Raw genomic sequence first — 20,534 nt, 5'->3', positions numbered from 1 at the left:
TACCACTACACAGAACAGCTAAAATTTAAAAGACTGACAACATCAAATGTTGGTGAGGATATGGAGCAAGTGGAACATCATTACTGGTGGGAATGAAAAACCATTTTGGAAAAACTTTTGGCAGTTTCTTATTAAGTTCAAATACACCTGCCCTTTGATGCAGCAACTCCACTCCTGGGGATTTACCCATGAAAAATTAAACACATGTCCACAAAAAGACTTGTTTACAAGTGGTCATAGCCAGCAACTACTGTATCAGTGAAGAATGTTTACTCTGTTAGATAACAATCTAGAAAAGCCTCTCTTAATGCTGTCTTAATGTTCCTAAAATGTATCATAAAAAGCTGAAGATTTTTAATAGTGCAAGATTTATTATCTGGTATTTTAAACACACAGAAGTATAGTTAGGTACAGAATAATAATGCCTAATACTTTTAATATGTTGTATTTAAAATAATGTTAGCATAAGCTGATATGATTTCTGAAATACACTACCATTTTCCTCCCTCTCTCCCTTTCTCGCTCCCTTAATTAATTAATTAATAATTAATTGAAGTACTGGGGATTGAACCCAGGAGGACTTCATGCATGCTAAGCATGTGCTCTACCACTGAGCTATTCCCACCCCACTTCCTTTCTTTTAAATGTTTAAAATTTCCACTAAAAAGTAGAATGAGTTGATTAAAAAAAAAAAAAAAAGACATAGAAGTTTTATGATAGCTTCAAACTGAAATGACTCAAATGTTCATACACTACATTCATACAATGGACAGCTACTCAGCAATAAAAATGGAAACAACTTCTAATAATCATAGCATCACGGATGAATCTGATATACATTATATTGAGTAAAAGAAGCCAGGCACAAGAGTATGATTTCATTTTGATGATGTTCTAGAACAGACAAAACTAATCTAAGGTGAAAAGATCAGAATAGTGGTTACCTAGGAGCTGGAGCTATTAACAAGGAAATTTCCAGTCAGATGGAAATGTACTCTATCTTGATAGGATGTGAATTACATGAGTTTAACTATTGTCATAAATGTGCAATTAAGATTTGTGCCTTTAGAAATATGCAAATTTTCCCTAAAAAAAAAAAAAAAGAACTCAAATAGGGTATCAAAAAAGGAAAATTTTGGTGATATAAATCCGAGTTTCCTTACCTGAAATGATTACCCCACAGTAATCTATTCCTAGCTTTACTATTTCCTAACATATGGACAAAGGCATACATGTAAAGCTGATTTTATATCCCATGTACTATGTTCAATCTTGTACCAAACTGGTGCATAATAAATAAAAATGATCACAAATCTCCAAACCAAGAATATAAGATTCATTTTAGACAACTAGAGGAATCCAAACTATCTAGGAGATATCAGCTACCCACTGCCTGTTATTTTCCCAGGCTGGAGATAGCAATGTAGAGAAGGCAAATTCCAATATATTGAAGACCACGGTGATAACACACAGCACTGAAATTCTATTTCTAGGGGGAGGGTATAGCTCAGTGGTAGAGCACATGTTTAGCATGCACAAAATCCTGGTTCAATCCCCAGTACTTCCATTAAAAATAAATAAATAAATAAATAAATAAATAAATAAATAAATAAATAAATAAATAAATAAACAAACAAACAAACAAACCTAATTATCCCCCCAAATATTAAAAATAAATTTTCTATTTCTAGGTATCTACCTTGAAAAATACTGAAATGTGTATAAAAAGAGATGTCTACAAATAGGTACAGAGTGTTCTTTGCAGCACAGTTTGCTATAGGAACAAAAATCCTAGAAATTCCCCATTTCTAATTTCATTAATAGAGCAATCAAATAAATCATGGCCTGTCCTTACCATGGAAACACAGCAGTTAAAAGAATGATGAAGATTTAAATATACTGACTGGGAAAGATCTCTAAAACAAACTTTCATGAAAAAAGCCACAGTTACAATACGTACAGTATAATTTCATTCATGTATCACATTCATAATTAGAGGTAACCAATATTTTTAAAATTAACACAGCACTGATTTCAATCTCTGGACTATTCATGTTACAAAGAAAGTCTTAAAATAGAACTGTGCTAAAAAGAGATCGTGTTCAAGTTTTTTAAAAAGCAAGAAACTGAATAAACAACTCTTCTTACTGGAAATAAGCAGTTCTTCCACATTAGAGCTTTATATTTTCAGACAGAAAAGAAATGAAACCATCTCTGCCCCTCTGCTTAAGTTATTTATCACTCACGGCTTAGTAACTTATTTTAAAACTGAGTATTCGGCTTAAAAAATGTCACACATGAAAATTCCATATAGTTTCCTAAGCGCTTTTATATACATTACCTCAGTTTATCCTAACAACTCTATGAGGGAAGAAAATAAATCCCCAAACCCTAAAAAATTGAAAAGACTTCTAAAGTTCATACACTTGGAAGTCTGCGGCTTTTCCAGACAGGAGAATTACACTTCCCAGCCCTGATTTTGCAGTTTGACAGAAGCCTTGGAACTAGCTCTAGATAAAGGGATGAGGGCATGGTCTTCATTTCTGAGCGACAGCAATTTATTTGCTGTGCAAGACCCTGCAGCATTACTCTTCCCTGCTGTGGTGAACCCTAAAAGCATTATGCTAAATTAATGGACTGTAACACGGTATGAAGGAACTACGTAGAACAGAACCCTCCAGCCATCAGCCTCACTGAACTGAACTGGTCACACGGTCTGAGTAATAAATGTATTTTGGGTATTTAAAGTCTCTGAGATTGTAGGGTCATTTGTTATTTTTAGCATAACCTCATCTATCATTACTGACAAAATTTAAAAAAATTTAAACAAGCAAAATTGCTTAATAAAATTTATAATAAAGCACCATAAACTACTATCTGAAAACATACACTAAGAGTATTCCTAACTGATGGGCAGCAAACTCCCAACTCCAGCTTCTGGTTATCTATAACATTCATACAGTAAGTTTTTAAATATTGAAAAATAATGTTCTTAATTTAACTATACAACAAAAATGGTAGAACTAAATCTTACTTAGTGTTAACTCAAAATTTAAACGACACATCAAAGTATGATTTCATATTCTACTAATATTTAACTTTTCTTAATGGCTATGAAATGTCAAAATATATGTAGTTATGATAAAAAAAAAAAAACACTAAGATTATTGCCCCTAAGAACAAACATCTCTATTCAGAAAGGATTAACAAGTGCCAAGTTTGACTACACTTTTCCAACAGAGAACTAAGTATAGACAAATACAAAAATTAGCCTACTGCCTGAAAACACAGCTTCTTCTGACATCACAGAGGCTTCAGCAAGATAATCTGTGACCTAAACAATTTTAGAAACTGTGAACAAATAACAGAAAAACTAACCTAATTCCTTTCACAGATTCCTTTTCTAATTACTATACATAAAAGACTCCCGAATATTATTTTTCTTAAAGAAAACCAACCCATAGATGTAAGTCATCTTTAGCTTGATGGGTCTAGTTAAGAAACTCCCCCAGAATTCCAATAAACATCTTTCATCTTTCCAAATAATACACTCCATGCCATTTTACCAGGGTACTGGGTTTCATGAGAATACCTACTTTTAACATAAGACATTCATCCTCAGGACCCAAGCATGGCCACTTACTAAGAGTTTACTATGTATCAAGTATTGTGGAAAGGACTACACAAAGGATTTCATTTACTTTCTCAACAACTGTGTGATAAAAAATTTGGCTGACCTTTGTGTGGGGTTCCTGGGAGGTAACTTCTAAACCCTTGAAATTTCCCATGTGATAGGAACGTCTTTGTTATTCATGTCCCGTCCCACCCCGACATATCTGAAAGTTTATACTAATGAGATAACTCAGAGTGGAGATTGGTCATACCAGAAAGACCAACCATGTGATTAGAGGGCTGGGGCTTTCAATGTTAGCCCCACCTCTGGAAAGGGAAGTAGAGCTGGATACTGAGTCACGTGGGCAATAACTCGATTAATCATTCCTACGCAATGAGACCCCAGTAAAAACTCTGGACACCAAAGCTTGGGTGAGCTTCCCTAGTTGGCAATACTCTGCGTATTGTCACGCATTAACGTGCAAAGAGGGTAACAAGTCCCTGAGGACAACAGAAGCTTTGCATTTAGAAATCCTGCCCTTTGGCCGGTTCTGATTGTATCCTTTAGCTACGCTAAAACTTTAATCATAAGTATAGCATTTTCCTAAGTTCTGTGGGTTGTTCTAGCGAATCACTAAACTAAGGTAGTCTATGGAGATGCCTGAAATTTGTAGCCAGCTGATCAGAACTGAGGGTGGCTCTGGGGATCCCCAAACTTGCAGCTGTATTTTAGACAGTCTTGTGGAAGTCTGGGCCCTTAACCTGGAGTTGGCCAACTTCAAGTTAACAACAAATTTTAGAAATAGCCTCTAAGAGTCTAGTCCAAACTTGAGTCCTGGTGAAGCCTTTATATATTAAACCCTTTTCCCCTACTCCAGGCTTCTTGTCTGTCCCAGTGCAGGTCACCAGATACTGCTTTCTTTCTTCAGTAATTCAGGGAATTAGTCAGTCTGTCTCTTTTTTTCTGGCTGCCACGGCCTATCCTCTTCTCCCTGGTCTTTCTCCCCACAAGGTTAGTTAAAAGACAGATTTTCCAATCTATCCCTTCATACCCATAGCAGTTTCTGTTGTTTGTCACCTACCCTGTCTTTCCTCCTCCAACTAGCATATTATCTCCTTTTCATTTTGTAAGTTTTTACTACTGGCCGCTAAAAGGAAATAAGGCATGCATTCTTTCACCCAGAAATTCTACTTCTAGGAATGTATCCTGTGTATATACTTCTACATGAACACAAAGTATAATAATTAATTATTTATAATCCCAGAAACAATCTAAAATGTCTAGTAACAGAGGGTTAGGAGGTAAAGAACAGAACACCCATACAAGAGAATAATAATCAGCCATTAAACCAGTAAGACAAAGTCAGCTTTCTCAATATGTATGTTATAAAACAATCTTATGAACAAATTTTAATGAAACAACCAAGGTGAAAAGAGTTTATGTGGCATGCTAGCATTTACTAAAAAAGGTATAAACGCTTGCATGTGCATAGAATATCTGGACAAATATACAAGAAGCTAATAATACTGGTCACTTCTGGATAAGGGGACAGGGAAATTAAGGGATGACTGGAAGAGGGTACTTTTCATGGCATACACTTTTGTACCTCTTGAACGACATAACCAAATGCATGTTTTGCCTATTAGATTAGTTTTTCAAGCCAATTTTTAAAAAGCAGTGGTTAATGCTGCTTTGGTGTTCTCTGTCCTTAATATATGTACCTTGTGACCCTTTAGATGATGTCATGAAAGTGAAACTTCTCTTCTCACACCATGAGGCAATCCCCCTACCCAAGGTGCCTTCCTTTTCATTGATTCCTTACATCTTCTAAATATACAGTTAGAAGACCCAGAATAGGTATGAATGGACTAACCTGTACCTCCACACTCTAGTGAAATGAATTTATATCGCAGAGAAACTCCAGACTGACAATATCCAAGTTAAAATTCCACAACGCGTATAGAGGAAAACCCTACTGAGATCATCCCTGACTCAGTTTTACCCATAAATCCTTTAGGCACACTTAATCTTGAAGATTACAAACAGCTTTTCAGTGTACCACTTTTGTTGAGGGGATAAATATATTCCTCGTCCTGTCATCCCACCTCCACTCCTCCCAACTCCCAAAAAGCCTATTTCACGATCACTGTTGAAAACAAGATTCTTTTTACTTCTGCTTCTCCTAGTAATAAAAGATTTCAGGACTCTGTCAATTTAATCAAGGCCTCCCTACAAAGCCTCCCTTCAAATCTGCACCCAACCTCTTCTTCCCTGGGATGGATCCACACACAGACACATATGGGATTCCTAGGACTAAAAACATTCTTGAATACTGTACCTATGGTTAAAGATAAAATGAGATGGCAATTAGGTTCATAACAGAGATTAATGTACTGTGTACCTATAACACCAGCTGCCCTATTAATTAACTGGCTGGGTACAAGAGCAAATGTTTGAAGTCGTAAAATCTAAAATGGGAAGGATTAGAGGGGAGGGTACAGTTCAGCAGTAGAGTGTGTGCTTAGCATGCATGAGGTCCTGAGTTCAATGCCCAGTACCCCATTAAAAAAAAAGGGGGGGGGGAAGGATTACCTGTACATAATCATGGGTAACAGCCTAAAAAGTAGCTGGTTCACAATAAACCACTGGACAAGAATGGAAATGTGCAAAATATACTCAAGCAATTTAATTAAAGTAGAGCAGCAAAATAAAATCTTTAAAACTGTCCTCTGTACTTTGAACACTGTAACAGACATTTGCTCAACAAATATTTGCTGAGCACCTAGTATGTCTGAGGCATTATGATATGTGCCAAAAATCTGTAATAGAAAAAGAGTATCTTATAAACTAGTGTAAATGGGAATAATGCAGGAGAAAAGTATTTAGGCCAAGTCCCACTTCTGAGTCACCAAAAGCTCCTTCTCCAGCTCAAGTATGATTTTTACTTAATGTTCTTTGCATATTCTTTGTGGTACAGAAGACAGTATCACAATGCAATGTGATATTCTGCTCAGGAATTAAAGTGCTACTGTGTAGTAGTAACCAGATGTCCAAGTTTCATGGACCAATGACCAAAACAAGGGCTGCTAATTTTTTTTTTCTAAGAACATCAAAAAACAAAACTAAACTACTCAGTTCATTGCCTTCATATCATAAACTAATATTTTAAAAACAAGAGTCATCTGTGAGAATTGAGGAAACTAAACAAATTCAGCTGTGAGAAAAACTTAGCATGTTTTCCCCAGTTTTTTCATTTTACTGAGTATGAGTGAAAAATTAACTAGAGACTAGTATTTGAGAATCTAAAAAAGTAAAATGAAAAGAGCATGGACTTTCGAGTCAGAGCACCCTGATTTCAATTTTTATGACTGCAGGCAAGTCACTTAACCATGCTGAGCCTTAGGGATATTATCTCAGAACTTTACAGAAGGACTAAACATGATTGTATATAAAGTGCTTAACATTAAATCTGGTGCCTAGAAGGTGCTCAACAAGCATAAGCAACTTGCTTTCTTAAAATAAATTTGGGGACTTCCACTTCTGGTTATGACAGAATAGCTGTACTGAACTAGCCCTGCCACTGTACACAAACATAAAACCAGATGAATACACATGGCAACTATTTCCAGGCACTGAACAGGCAGCACTAGACTGCAGCCACCATGAAAAGGGAAATTCATGAGGTAAGTCCCATTACAGCCCTGCCTCTCACCAAGGAAATAAATTCCCACCTATGGCATAGCAAGCTAGAGTCTAAGCAGAGCAGGAAGATTCTTCTGTGTTGAGACTCAATCAGAATCCAGGGCAGGTGGAATAGCTGGAAGCCATGGGTCAGGGCACCAGAGAGGTGGAATGGCTGCAGGATGGGAGGGGCTGGAAAAGGGTAGAAGTCTATGTAGGGGTCACCAGTAAGTGAGCTCCTGGCTACACACACATGGGGCGACATTCTTCATATTCACTGGATAGTTGCTGCTATGGAGTTCAGAGCATCACAGGGATACCTGAAGTCTAACACGCAGTACGAGAGGACTTTAGAGTTCTGGACAAGGTAGACATCCAGCTAAGATACCAGAAAGGCCATGACTTGGATTAAGGACCATGCATCCTGAAGTAAGACTTATTTTAGATCTGCCCTAACAAGGGGTAGGGGGAAGGCCACCACGGCCCAACTCAGGGTGTGGAGCCCAAATGGGATAAGGAGGGCAGCTACACAGAGCTAAGTAGCAACAGCAACAACAGCAGCAGAATGGTTGCATACAGGAGAATAATCAATTAAGTCAGTACTTTTAGGATAATAAGAATCATGTTCATTAGAGAAGGGAGTTAAAACATACAAAGGGAGGAAATAAGAAAGAACACAGTGATGGACTAGAATTAGAGAGAGCACTATAAACACATGGTCCGTAGATATACAGACCCACTAACAGGGCCTGGGATTAGTGACCTACGAACAGCAACAAGCACACTTAGTATCCTATTTGTGAACACTAATCTCTACTAAAAAGGAACCAGACTCTTTGGAGAAATGGTTAATTTTAGGACTGGGGCAGGGAAAAGTCTAAGATGTGCCCAAAACATGTTGTGTCAGAAAGAGAAGGAGGTGCTCAAAGAATGATTAGGACATGAAAAGGAACAAAGATAGCCTGAAGGGCCTCCCACTGGTCAAATCTGGTACAGTTTTGAGCACAAGAATAACGGGACTCCATGAGTATATACTGATACAAATAAATTAATAAACTGAACATTTGACAAGAAACAGGGTATTTAATAGTCTCAAAGTACCTTCCCACAAAATACTAATTACAGAGGGAAAAAGAGTAACTTTACAGTGGAGAAGCCTTGCAGACGTCCCCTTAATCAAGTGATCAAAGTTAAAGAGTTACTGAACAATTTGGGTATCAGACAAACTCAAACTGATGGACATTTACAGAAAAAAATGGTTTGTAATCTTCAAAAGCTGTCAAGATCATAAAAACCAAAGAAAAACTGAGGAAATGTTTCAGACTGAAGATTAAAAGACAGGACAAGGGGGAGGGTAGTGGCAGAGTATGTGCTTAGCATGCACAAGGTCCTGGGTTCAATCCCCAGTACTCTCATTTAAAAAAAAAGACATACAATTTGCTTTGGAACTGGATCCTGTTGCTACAAAGGACATTACTGGAACAACTGGATCTCAACTTCCTTGTCTGTAAATCATGAGGTTAAACTAGATCTATAGCTCCAGACATCAATAAAGGACTCAAAGAGGTTTTTGCATAGAAAAACAAAAAACTGTATCTAACAGCCTTTCAATATACAAAAAGATCTCTACTGGTATTCTAACAATGCTGAAAGATTATCACAGACATCTAGAGGCCTTAACCAAAATTAAACTTATTAAACTTAAATTCTACAGGAAAATGTCTTAAGGAAAAAAATGTTACACAATGCCTCTATCAATAGTATTACCTACACAATGGAATATTATCTAGCTATATCGGCTGATATGGACAGATGTCAATGTCAAGATTTTGTTATATAGAGAAAGGAAAACAGCCCAGTATACACTACATGTTCCCCTTTCTATGTATGTCTGCATATATTTATGTTTAAGATAACCCCATATATTCATAGAAAATTTCTGGAAGGATACATAACAATGATTAGTTCTGAGAAATACAAGTAGGCAGTCACAAGGGAGACAGAGCACTTTCTTCACCATCTTCTATCTATATATACTCAATTCCCAACAAGAAATCAAAAAAGAAAAAAAAAGAAGGGTAAAGTCATCCTAGCAGCAGTAAGTACACATAGCACCCAGATCATGGTTCCTAACTAACATTCCCAACTAAAAGGAAACTTCCTGCAGAAATGGCAGATTCCACATATGGGTGAGAGTAAGCACAAAGTGAGGTGTTGATACCTTGTGCCAGAAAGCAAAGAAGCACTCAAAACCTGATGAAGGTATGTGAAAAAGACAAAGAAGCTAGTGTGATGGGGCTCGCAAAGGCCGAATGTGGGACAATTTTTTAAACACCTTTATTGTGGTATGGTTCTACACATATTTCAGATGTACAATTTGATGAATTTTGATAGATGTATACACACCCATAAAGCCACCACCACAATCAAGACAGCTAACACTTCCATCACTCCCCAAGAGGTGCAATTTTTGAATTCCCCATTTATCCCTTCCCACTCCCTTTACCCCCTGGTAACCATAAGTTTGTTCTCTTATGTTTGTGAGTCTGTTTCTGTTTTGTAGTTAAGTTCATTTGTGTCCTTTTTTTAGATTCCACATATACAATTGTGGGATAATTTGAACATCAGAAAGAATCACTGTAAGTATCAAGAAAAGCAAGGAAGTGATTATTATAAGAGTCAAGTAGCAGTTAATTATGGGGGAGAAAGAAAGCACACAATGGGTTTCTAGAATGCTGTTGATGTTCTATTTCTTGACCTGGAAAATAATCATATAATATTTGTTTATAATCACTTACTAAACTGTATATATTTATTTATGAATATAGACTTACATACATATATACAAATATGTAATATTTCATAATTTAGAAGCAAAAATGTAAGGTTTCAGGGGAAAAAAAGTCAAGTAAAAACAAGAAAGAAACAAAAGAAATTATAATATTTTACCTGCAAGAGTATGTAGGCTCTCCCACTTTAAAAACACGACCACAAAGATGAGAAGGTTTGTTTGTTTGTTCAAGTTTTGAAAATCCCAACCCAGGATCTTCACCACAAAGGTACCATTCCATTGGTCCCAACAAAACTTGATGTGCTAGCATGTCTTCTTTCTGTGGAAAAGGGTTGGGACCCCTGCAGTAGATTTTGGGTACATAGTGGGCCAAATGCTGGTACACTTCTCTAGTAAGGTCAGTTGCTTGCAGCCATTTCTTAAAAAAAAAAAAAAAAGAAAAAAAACCAGTTTTAAACAATGTCAATAAACTGCTAACTTGAATAAACTTATTCTATTTTCTTTTAGGTACAAAAATAATGGTAAAAGAGTCTTATAAATTATTTTATTGGCAACATTCATCAATGACTTCTTTCCAAAAAGACTAAAATTCATTTAGGATTTTACCAAAATGCCTAGTATTTTAGAATTCTACTTTACTTAAAGTGAAAGTAAAGGTAAATGTAAATGTGCCCATCTTCTCAAAATGAGTCCTGAAACAATTTTCTATAGGTAGTACAGGAAAACAACTACAAAAAATCACCAGATAAGACACCAGCCACTGAGCCCTTCTGATTTCCTTTCCAATTTCTAATGCTTTGCTCAAATGGCATTCTGATTGTCATTTGGATTCTCTCGTCAGTTTGCTGATAGGAAGAGCATACAGTGAACATGGACAGCTAATACACTAATTGTATTTTTCACTGATTAATAAATGAGATGTCACACCAGTCTCTTATGGATGTCAGTCCACAAGAGACTTTGTTATGTCAGTTGTGCCTTTTTTCCCCTGCTCAACCTCTCGATAAGCCCTTTCTCCCTTGCTGTCCCTGCTGAAAACATTTTAAAAAGCCACTTTTCCTATTGCCAAAATTTCATGCCCTACTACCTGTGATAATTATACTTAGATATCTAACAGATACTGTGATACTGTAATTTATAATAAGAAATACATTATTTGGTCTTCTTCCTATTTCTGGCACAGAGCTCCTAAAACTTGAAATTTCCTAAGTGATAAGTGAGATAAAGATAAAAGGATTGTGTTTTGTTATTCATAAAAAGCCCCTTTCAACCAGACCTGAGTTGATGTTATTGGGGTGACTTTTGGAAAGCCCCTAAGGATGGGGAGCTGGTTGCCAGGGGAACTAGCTTTGTGGTTAGTAGGTCAGAACTTACAGCCTCTGCCCCCAACCAACCTGGGGAAGGGAGAGGTGCTGGAGGTAGAGTTAACCACCGATGACCTCTGCTTTGATCATCATGCCTATGGAGAAACGAAGCCTCCATAAAAATCCCTAAATGGCAGGGTTTGGAGAGCTTCTTGGTTGCTGAACACACAGAGGTGCTGGCATGCCCAGAGAGGGAATGGAAGCTCTGTACCCCTTTCCATATACCGTGTTCTATTCCACCTGACTGTTTCTGAGTTGTATCATTTTATAATAAACAAGTAATCCAGCAAACAAACTGCTTCCCTGAGTTCTGTGAGCCATTCTAGTAAATTATCAAACCTAAAAAAGGGGGTCGTGTGAATCCCCTCATTTGCAATGTAAGTTGTGGGTAACTTGAGGACCCACTGCATGTGACTGGCATTTGAAGTGGTGGTGGGGGGCAGTCTTGTGGGACTGAGTCCTTAATCTGTGGGATCTGATGCTTACTCCAGGTGTATAGCGTCAGAATCAACAGAGCTGTAGGACACCCAGTTGGTGTCAGCAGAGAATGAGAGAACTGCTTGGCGTGGGACCCCCCCACCTCCACTTTTGGTAGCCAGAAGTAGTGGTGTGAGTATAGCGAGAAACAGAAGAAATAGTTTTTCCTTTCAGATAACAGCTCAATATGTCTGACATTGAACTCATGATCTCCTATACCACACCAAAAACACCCCTGCTATTTTCTCCATTTCCTTATTGTAGACACCAGCAGCTACCCATGTATCCAAATAAGAAAAACCTAGAAATCATCCTTTTCCTCACCCCAACATCCAATTAATCATTATGTCTTATTATCAGGCCTCCTTAGTATCTATTGGATCCATCCATTTCTTTCTGTTCATCTCCACTGGCACTACCTTCACCACCCTAGTCTAAACTCCTCACTCCTGTCTTTTACAAGGATTAGTGCCATGTCCTAACTGGTAATCCCCACTAGTCTTGTCCCTCTACAGTCCATTTTCCAATCTCGCTACCAGAATGATTCTTGCAAAATGCCAATCTGATCATGTCATTCAGCTTCCCCCTTCTATTCAGGAACAAGTCACGTACCCTGACGTGGTTTACAGGGTCCTTTGCCTTGTATCCTACTCTCCAGTCTCCTCCTGACCTGCACTGCTCCTCTCTCTGCTAAACAGGGTTATTTTCTACTCATTCTTCAGATTTTAGTTTCTGTTTCACTTTCTCTAAGATGCCTTCTCAGCTCATTTCCCACCACTTCCTGTTCCCATACCCCGCCAGGTCTGAAACAGAACTAAGCCCCAGTGGGCTGAATGCCCACAATGACTACAAATATGTTAATACTACTGACTGTCACGTAACACTGACATTACAGAAAGATGCTCCACTTGGCTTTAATTTAAGCAGAAATAAGGCAGATCTAGGCCTGCAGTCTTTAAAAACCAAACCAAATAAGCCCTAAATAAGGTATCCTTCAAACCTCCTCCTCTTCCCTTTCTATTTCCTTAAGTCTTAAGACTTTTCCCTGACATTTATGGCCTCCCATGCCAATTCCATTTATATGTTTATTTGTCCTCCATACTTCTTTGTGTAATTACAACTGACTCATTTTGGCTCTAAAAAAAGTAAAAATGTCAAATGATAAAACATGAAACAACTCACTTTTACAAAAATGCAGTTAACTCAACTACTAACTCATAGGTCCAATGTTTACCTATAGATTACAACCTAAGTTTCAAATTGCATCCTTGTTAAAAGAGTTTATGTTCAAGTGAAATCTAACACCATACAAGGTCCTCATTTTAACTATTACTTTTACAATCTTCAGCCCCCTTCTGTCCTCTGAAAAATAATATATAGAGAGAAATTTTAAATATTCATGATGTGGAATATATTAACTTTCCAGTCAATTTTTCAGAGAACTTTTTCTAAAAATGTAAAACTTCTGTTTATAAATTAAGGGGCTGTTTATAAATTAAGAAGCTTATAACTGAAAACAGTAAAAAAGTTTTCACCACTGAAGTGAAACAATCCTTTTCAAATTTAACTAATTTTGTTGTGTTTGCTTTATGCAAGTAGAAAAGAGACTAAATTACTCTTAAAACAACAGTACAATCCCATGGGTTTAAGGATTCTCTCCAAAAAAAGTGACTCTAAAAAAAATTATACACACACACACAAAGTTCACTAATTATAAAAAGGATGGGTTAAAAAAAAAAAGTCTGTCAATAGTAAAAGGCAGAGTCACCCAAAAAGCAAACCAGAATCTAATTCTCTTGAGCTAGAAAACACTTTCTGGGGCCACATCCAAGGGTTTTTCACCCATTGTCAGTAGCCCTATTCCAAAATATGAAATGAAGGCAGTCAAATTACCCTAAGCAATTTACTGTTCATGGGTGAAAAATTAAGTATTAAGATTCACCTACATGATCACCTACATGATCACCTACATGATCCTAGAAAACTATGCTTCAGTTTTAACTTACAACACATTTAAAGGTCTTATTTTAAAAGCAATTTTTTGTTTTTCTTATATTTTATGTTCTCATTTCTCTTAAGATTCTTACAGAGTTTTAATCCAAGGAAGATAAAAGGTGATGCTTTCTAAAAAAAAAAGTTATGTTGTCTGTGGCTTCAACAACACTGACAGGTCAAGTCTGCTCATAGATTTCTTAAACAAAAAAATCAGCTTCTCATTAAGAAAAAAATCAGCCAACTTATTTAAATATTAGTAAAACAGGTATTTCATTCTAAATATCTTTTTATCATATATTATTATAAATTATTGACAAGATACAAAAATCTGGTTCAAGTAAGGCAGGTCTATGCTCCAAATTTAAAACTACCTAACAGATTTGGGCTCTATTACAGGCATTTTAATTTTATTAAATTTTAACACTTAATAATACAGCAAAATATCTTTACATGAGAATTCTATACCAGAGATACTGAATTAGTGACTGACAACAGTATAGGTTTCAAGAAAAAATTGTGAAGAGAAAATGAGCAGGAGGAAAAAATTTCTGGCTGCCTTTCGGAATACTGGCTCACATATTTCTCAAAAGAATAAAATCTATAGCTTTTCGTATTAGTTCTCACCAACATAAGCTAACTGTAACTGTTTCTTCAACATGAAGAATTACTGAGATCTCTAATTTGGCTGCATGTTAATTTGTCCTTATTTCAGACACTTGTGGCTGTCACACCAATGTGCACACCAGTAATAAGCACTACCTTATGAGAAGTTCTCCACAAGGGAAGTAGAGAAATTGTCAACTCATTCCATTACAGTAAATACATTACGACAATGTTTCCAGGAGCTCTCCTTTTTTGAAAGCTAAAGTTCAGCCTTGGGATAGAGAGCAAGTATAATAAACACAAAAATGAAAGAATCCCTAGGGGTTAGCCTTTTATCACAGAATCTAATTATTATTTTACACCAAATTAAAATTATATTCTTTAACCATATTTGATTTTGCTTTCAAACAAGGATAACCAACATGTACGTTAATTATAAAACAACAATCTAAAACAATTGCTAATGCTGAAATAGAGCTTTTGAGACTATATTAAGAAAAATTTAGAGCCAAGAAAAATTTTAAACAAATCATATTAAGAGTTACAGAAATGAAGTAGAAGCATTCACAAATCAAAATAATGTAGAAACTCAAATATAAAAGACAAAAGAATCTAATTTTAAAATAACCAAAAGATCTAAATTGACACTTCCAAAGAAGATATATAAAAAGCCAATAAGCTCATGAAAAGATGTTGAACATCATGTGTCATGAGGCAAATACAAATCAAAACTACAATGCGATACCACTTGATACCCAATAGAATGGCTATAATAAAAAAGACAGACAATTAACAAGTATTGGCAAGGATGTGGAGAAACCCACTGAAACCTTCATATCCACTGGTAAAATGATGCAGCCACTTCAGTTTAGCAATTCCTGACCCAGCAATTCCACTCCTGGGTATATGCCCAAAAGAAATGAAAACTTTATGTCCTCACAAAAAACCATACACAAATGTTCAGAGTAGCACAATTCGTAGTACCTAAAAAGTGGAAACAACCCAAATATTCGTCAACTGATGAATGGATAAATAAAACATGGTCTATTCCATTCCATGTAATGGAATAGCATTTGGCAATAAAAAAGAATGAAGTATTGATGACATAAGCTACATCATGGATGAACCCTGAAAACATGCTAAGTGGAAGAAGCCAGTCACAAAAGACAACATATTATATTAAATTTTCAGAATAGACAAATCTATGGAGACAAAAAATAGGTTAGCAGAGCAGGGAGGGTATAACTCAGTGGTAGAGTGCATGCTTAGCATGCATGAGGTCCTGGGTTGAAAAAAACGTCCTGGTTTTTAAAAAAAGTAAATTAATAAAAACAAACCTAATTACCTCCCCCCACAAAAACAATGTAAAATAAATACTAAAAAAAGAAAAAAAAAAGGTTAGCAGTTTCCTAGAGTTTGGGAGGTCAGGGGAAAATGGGGAGTGACTGCTAATAAGTATACGATTTCTTTTTTGGGGTGATGAAAATGTTCTAAAATTGACTGTGGTGATGGTTGCACAACTCTGTGAATATAATAAAAACCAGTGAATTGAATTGTAAGATATGTGAATTATATGTAAAACTGTTGAATATTTTAAAGCAAAGAATAACCAATATAAATATAAAACTACATAAAACTTCCAAAATGAGGATGTATTTCTTTTATACTTGGGGCAAAAACAATATATGTACTTCTTAAATCATAATCATCCATTGGAACATACAATCAAATCTGTGGAGCATGAAATGCAGATAAACTCAAGAAGAGTTGAGAAAAATCATACCTGTACCAAGGAAAAGAGAAAACTAGAACAAGGGCCACTTTTATCATCATAAACTTACAATTATTGAAGCAAGTATTATATTTTTTTTATTTAGGCATTCTAGTTAGGGTAGATGGGAATCACAAAAAGTCCTTCTCCCTCATAACACAAGTAAGAAAAGCAAGCGTGTAAATAAAGTGTGGGAAAGATGACACTAGTGCTTATTAAGTAATTTTAGATGGATGTGATCCCAACAAGTCACCAGTAACAGAGGTCTAAAGCCTGCAATAACTGCTTTACTTGCTTTCTCTCTCTAAAGTTTACTTCAACCTGAGAAAACTTTATTAATTTTTAATCTGTGATAAAAGGCTGGCTGGAGCCTAATCTTTAAGAATAGTAAAGTGTTATTCTGTTTTACCCAAATAGCGACAACAAACCCCTCACAAAGTAAGTCCAAATTATACTGCTGGAAGAATCTTCTATTTTAATGAGTTTAAATCTTCTTTAAGAAATTTTGTTGGCCTTCAGACTAAATTTTTTTTCATCTTATTGTTCAGAAAGCCATTGAAAAGTAAACAGAGCAAAACTAAAATGTAGCTCTGACTGTGATCTTCGCAAACTCAAAAATTAAGTCCAAGTAATACATTTTTATCCCATTTCCCTTATTTTCCGCCACTACACCTGCTAGAGAATTTCACTGCATAAGAACTAGGAACATTGGTCTGTAGCAATGGTTTCTTAACTAGTTTCCTCAGAAGCCTCAATAAATTGGAGCAGCTCTAATCACTTGATAACTGACACTTTTAGATTTGGGAAAATAGAGTATTGCTGTGTTACTCTATATTACTGGGTCAACAGACACAAAATTTGGGGGGACTAAAGAAAACAATTTTTGAGGCAAATAACACATTAGATATGAAAATGATACTGATAGGATGACATGCACAGGAAATAGCTGACATTACTATTTTACTATTTACTTTAATACTGCTTTCATTTTCTTTTTCAAGCTCTTGATAGGTGAAAGGTAAATGGGGAAAATTCTTGGGTTGTTGAAATACTAAGCAGAAAGTAAACTGAAAACAGAAATAGATTAAACAAGTTGGTTTAAAAGCAAATAAACAGATTCATTATTCAACACGTATTTTATACTTTTCACCTCTACTCCTGCCATTTATTTCTGCTATGACTTTAGGGTCCTCTTCAATTCATCCCCAATAACTCCTGACTAACCAACAGCCCCACAGTGTCCGTAAAATTTTGTTCATAACATTCAGATTGTTGACTTGTGTTCAAAGGTCACTCCCTTCCTAGCAGCTTTTTAAATTGGAGGCCTTAGAGGTGGGGCCTAAGCCGTTCTGGCCCATTCATAATCATTGTGGACAACCTGTTCCAATGGCTGTTTCCAGTCCTTCTTAAGGAAAGATGCCAACGAGTTTATTAATCATTTTACAACTCTGCTACTTATACGAGCATATTCATACTACAGTTTCAGTACAATACTGGGTTTGAGTGCTTTAAGTTTGGGGCATAGCTGCTCCCAGTATGCTGTGACCAACTCTCAGATTATTAGCTTCTATTTATTGAGAGCTGCTCTCTCAAAGTTATATAATATTTGTCCTTCATCCAACTACCCCTAACTCCTAGAAAAATTATTTTTTAAATCTCCCAGTCTCCACTACTACTTTCTCACACCCAGTAAACGTGTCAAGACACTAACTTCGGCACATTGACCAATGTTGTCGACTGACCAAACCAGTGCAAAAATGCACAGAAATAGGTAAAGAGACACAACAGTGTCGTTTGCATCCTTTAGTGCCTAGGGCAGTCCCAGAAACAAAGTAAGGTAGCAGGTTTCAGTGGAGAAAGTAAGGCTCCGCTTAGCTCCGGAAAAAGGAATCAGGAAGATAAAGTACCCAAAGAACCAGGAAGCGTCTTCCCCTCCTTTCTTCCAAGAGCTGGCATAAAGGGCAAAGGCCCTTGTATTAGGGGCTTACTGGGTGTGTGGTGGAAAGGAGGGAAAAAAGAATAAGGGAACGTTAAGGTGGCTGGTGCACCCAGCAGCACTGCGGGCTATTTGTGGATAAAGAGAGAAGAGGGCAAGATCTGGGGCCTCCCCGGGCCGCTACCCACAAGGCGAGGCCTGAGGGGCTGGGGCGGTCATCACCCCAAGTCTGGGCCCGGCCGCTCCGGGAATTCCAGGAGCCAGTTCCTCCCCCGGGGCGCGGCCTGCGACCGCCGGACGTCCCCGTCCGGGTCCCGGCACTCACCCCCGCGGTCTCCTCAGCCGAACATTCCAGCAAACTCCGGTCGATGGCCTGCACCTCGGGCTCCAGCTCCGACGCCATCTTCCCTCCCTCGCCTCCCCAGCGCTGACGCCGCTACCGCCGTCCCGAGGGCCGCGGCCTCGCCACAGCCCCGGCGGCCGAGACCGCCACCTCTGCCCCGGGCGGGCGGTCCGGAGCCGTCCAGGCGGCCGCGGGCAGAGAAGACGGAGAGTAGCGTGAGGTGAGCCCGACAGGAGGGACGGCGCCCCCTGCTCTCCCTCCCGGGCTCTCCGCCCAAGAGTCAAATCACCGCCTCGTCCCTGCCCCGGGGACAGACAAGGAGAACCCAGGGCCTGGCACTCTTGCCCGCTTCTACCGCGTCCTGCACCGGGAAAGGGGCAGTAACACCCAGAAGAGGAAGCAGAGCACTCTGGGAACTGTAGTCATCCTCCGCACCGCCGGGGAAAAGGTGGAGCCCTTATAAGGAGTTCTTCCACCATTGGCATTGTGGGAGTTGTAGTCCATCTCCTTCAAAGTGAATTGGCAAATGGCATATAAGTGGGTGGGGCTTTTCTGTACCGGTAGAATCATGGGAAGAGACTAGTGGCGAGAAGCACCTACCTGAGAAGAGGCAGAAGCGCGAGATACTGTGGGGTACCGTAGTTTTTATTCCCTCAACACCGTTTGTTCGTTGTATCCTCAGAGCCTAGAACGCTGCCTGGTATGTGGTAGAACGCGAGTACTTTTCAAAGCCTGGCATATGTACGCACTCACATACTTGTAGAACGGATGAGTTGCATTCTATCCCTATAGTTCTATGGCCCTGTCATCCATCAAACTCTCATTCTCTACACTGGTAACGGAGGTGTACATTTCCCAGGTTTTTGAAGGTTTAAAAACACGTTAAAATGCTGTTAAAGGAAACGTTTCCAACTGAGCTAGTTGTGACCATTTATTAAAGTTTATTACGAATCTAGCTGCACAGGAAAAGGGAACAAAAATTTACTCTTGATAGGGACAGTTTATAGAAATAGATAATCTTTGTTAGACTAGATTCAAAAGAAAATTATGTTTGGATAGAAGTAATGAGACTCCTGAATAACAGTTAGGTGCGTGGGTTTCTTAGAACAAGTCTTCAGTTCCTTTAGAGTTTATTAGAAAATTGCTTTCTCGTTTTATTAAGTGTGCTAATTTATTCCCATACAGAGATTGTGGATTACATTAGGCAAAAAAAGTTCTGATCCAGTCCAGGTTTGGGACATGTTTTTGTTGTTGTTATTGTTGTTAACAATACTATAATATTAACCAAGTTTTTTTTAAGGAAATAAAAATTACCCTTAATCTCACAGCCCAAATAAGCTTTGTTACCACTTTTAAAAATAAAAATAATATATGTATAAGATTAGAAATTCAAACTCAACGGAAAGATTTTTAAAGGGAAAAATTAAAACTGTGCCTCTCACCTTATCCCAAGTCCCTCCTCCCAAAGAAAAGCATTTTTAATACTTTTCTTATGATTCTGTCCAGAAAAAGAATTGTATACATATATCTGCATGGACATCGAGAATGAGACATCTTGAAATGTTCTTCTGTATGTTACTTTCTTCTTTGCTCAACTTCCTTGCGTTGATACTCTCGCTAGTCAGATTCAACCTGGAGGAAAACGGGGGCTGTTATAACCCAGAAGCAAAGATAATGCCTCTTTAAGGGTCCTAATGTAGAGTTAAAGCCATTAAAATACATTGTAAAGAAAAATTTTGCTCTTCAAAAAAAATTATTTTCTTGTATTTTGAGGTCTTTTTCTTCCTTCTCTGATGGAGGCACTGGGGATTGAACCCAGGATCTTGTGCATGCCGAGCATATACTCTACCACTGAGCTATAACCCCATGCCCTGAAAATTCTTGCTCTTAACGTCATTATTTTATTCCTTCTATTATTTCTGGGTTGATTTTAATGTTCCTTTTACTAAATTTTTGAGTT

General features: G+C 37.5%; 1 protein-coding gene across 8 annotated transcripts in view; it reads right to left on the bottom strand.

The window, feature by feature from the left end:
• The window catches only part of UBR2 (ubiquitin protein ligase E3 component n-recognin 2), a 96,317-nt gene extending 77,326 nt beyond the window's left edge, over positions 1-18,991 (bottom strand). For 2 of the 8 annotated variants that reach the window (XM_074348745.1, XM_074348746.1), the window contains exons 1-2: positions 18,557-18,981; positions 10,244-10,503 (exon numbers count right to left, since the gene is read on the bottom strand). In XM_074348745.1, coding sequence (XP_074204846.1) covers positions 10,244-10,503; positions 18,557-18,634 — 338 coding nt within the window. In that variant the 5' untranslated portion in view covers positions 18,635-18,981. Of the gene's footprint in view, positions 1-10,243; positions 10,504-18,556 lie in introns of those variants that run through there. The other 6 variants (XM_074348742.1, XM_074348743.1, XR_012501145.1 and 3 more) reach the window with 5 other exon arrangements.
• Positions 18,992-20,534: the final 1,543 nt, after the last annotated feature.

The sequence above is a fragment of the Camelus bactrianus genome, chromosome 20 (assembly GCF_048773025.1).
Source record: "Camelus bactrianus isolate YW-2024 breed Bactrian camel chromosome 20, ASM4877302v1, whole genome shotgun sequence".
Taxonomy (NCBI): Eukaryota; Metazoa; Chordata; class Mammalia; order Artiodactyla; family Camelidae; genus Camelus; species Camelus bactrianus.
This window is presented reverse-complemented; position numbering and strand designations above follow the sequence as displayed.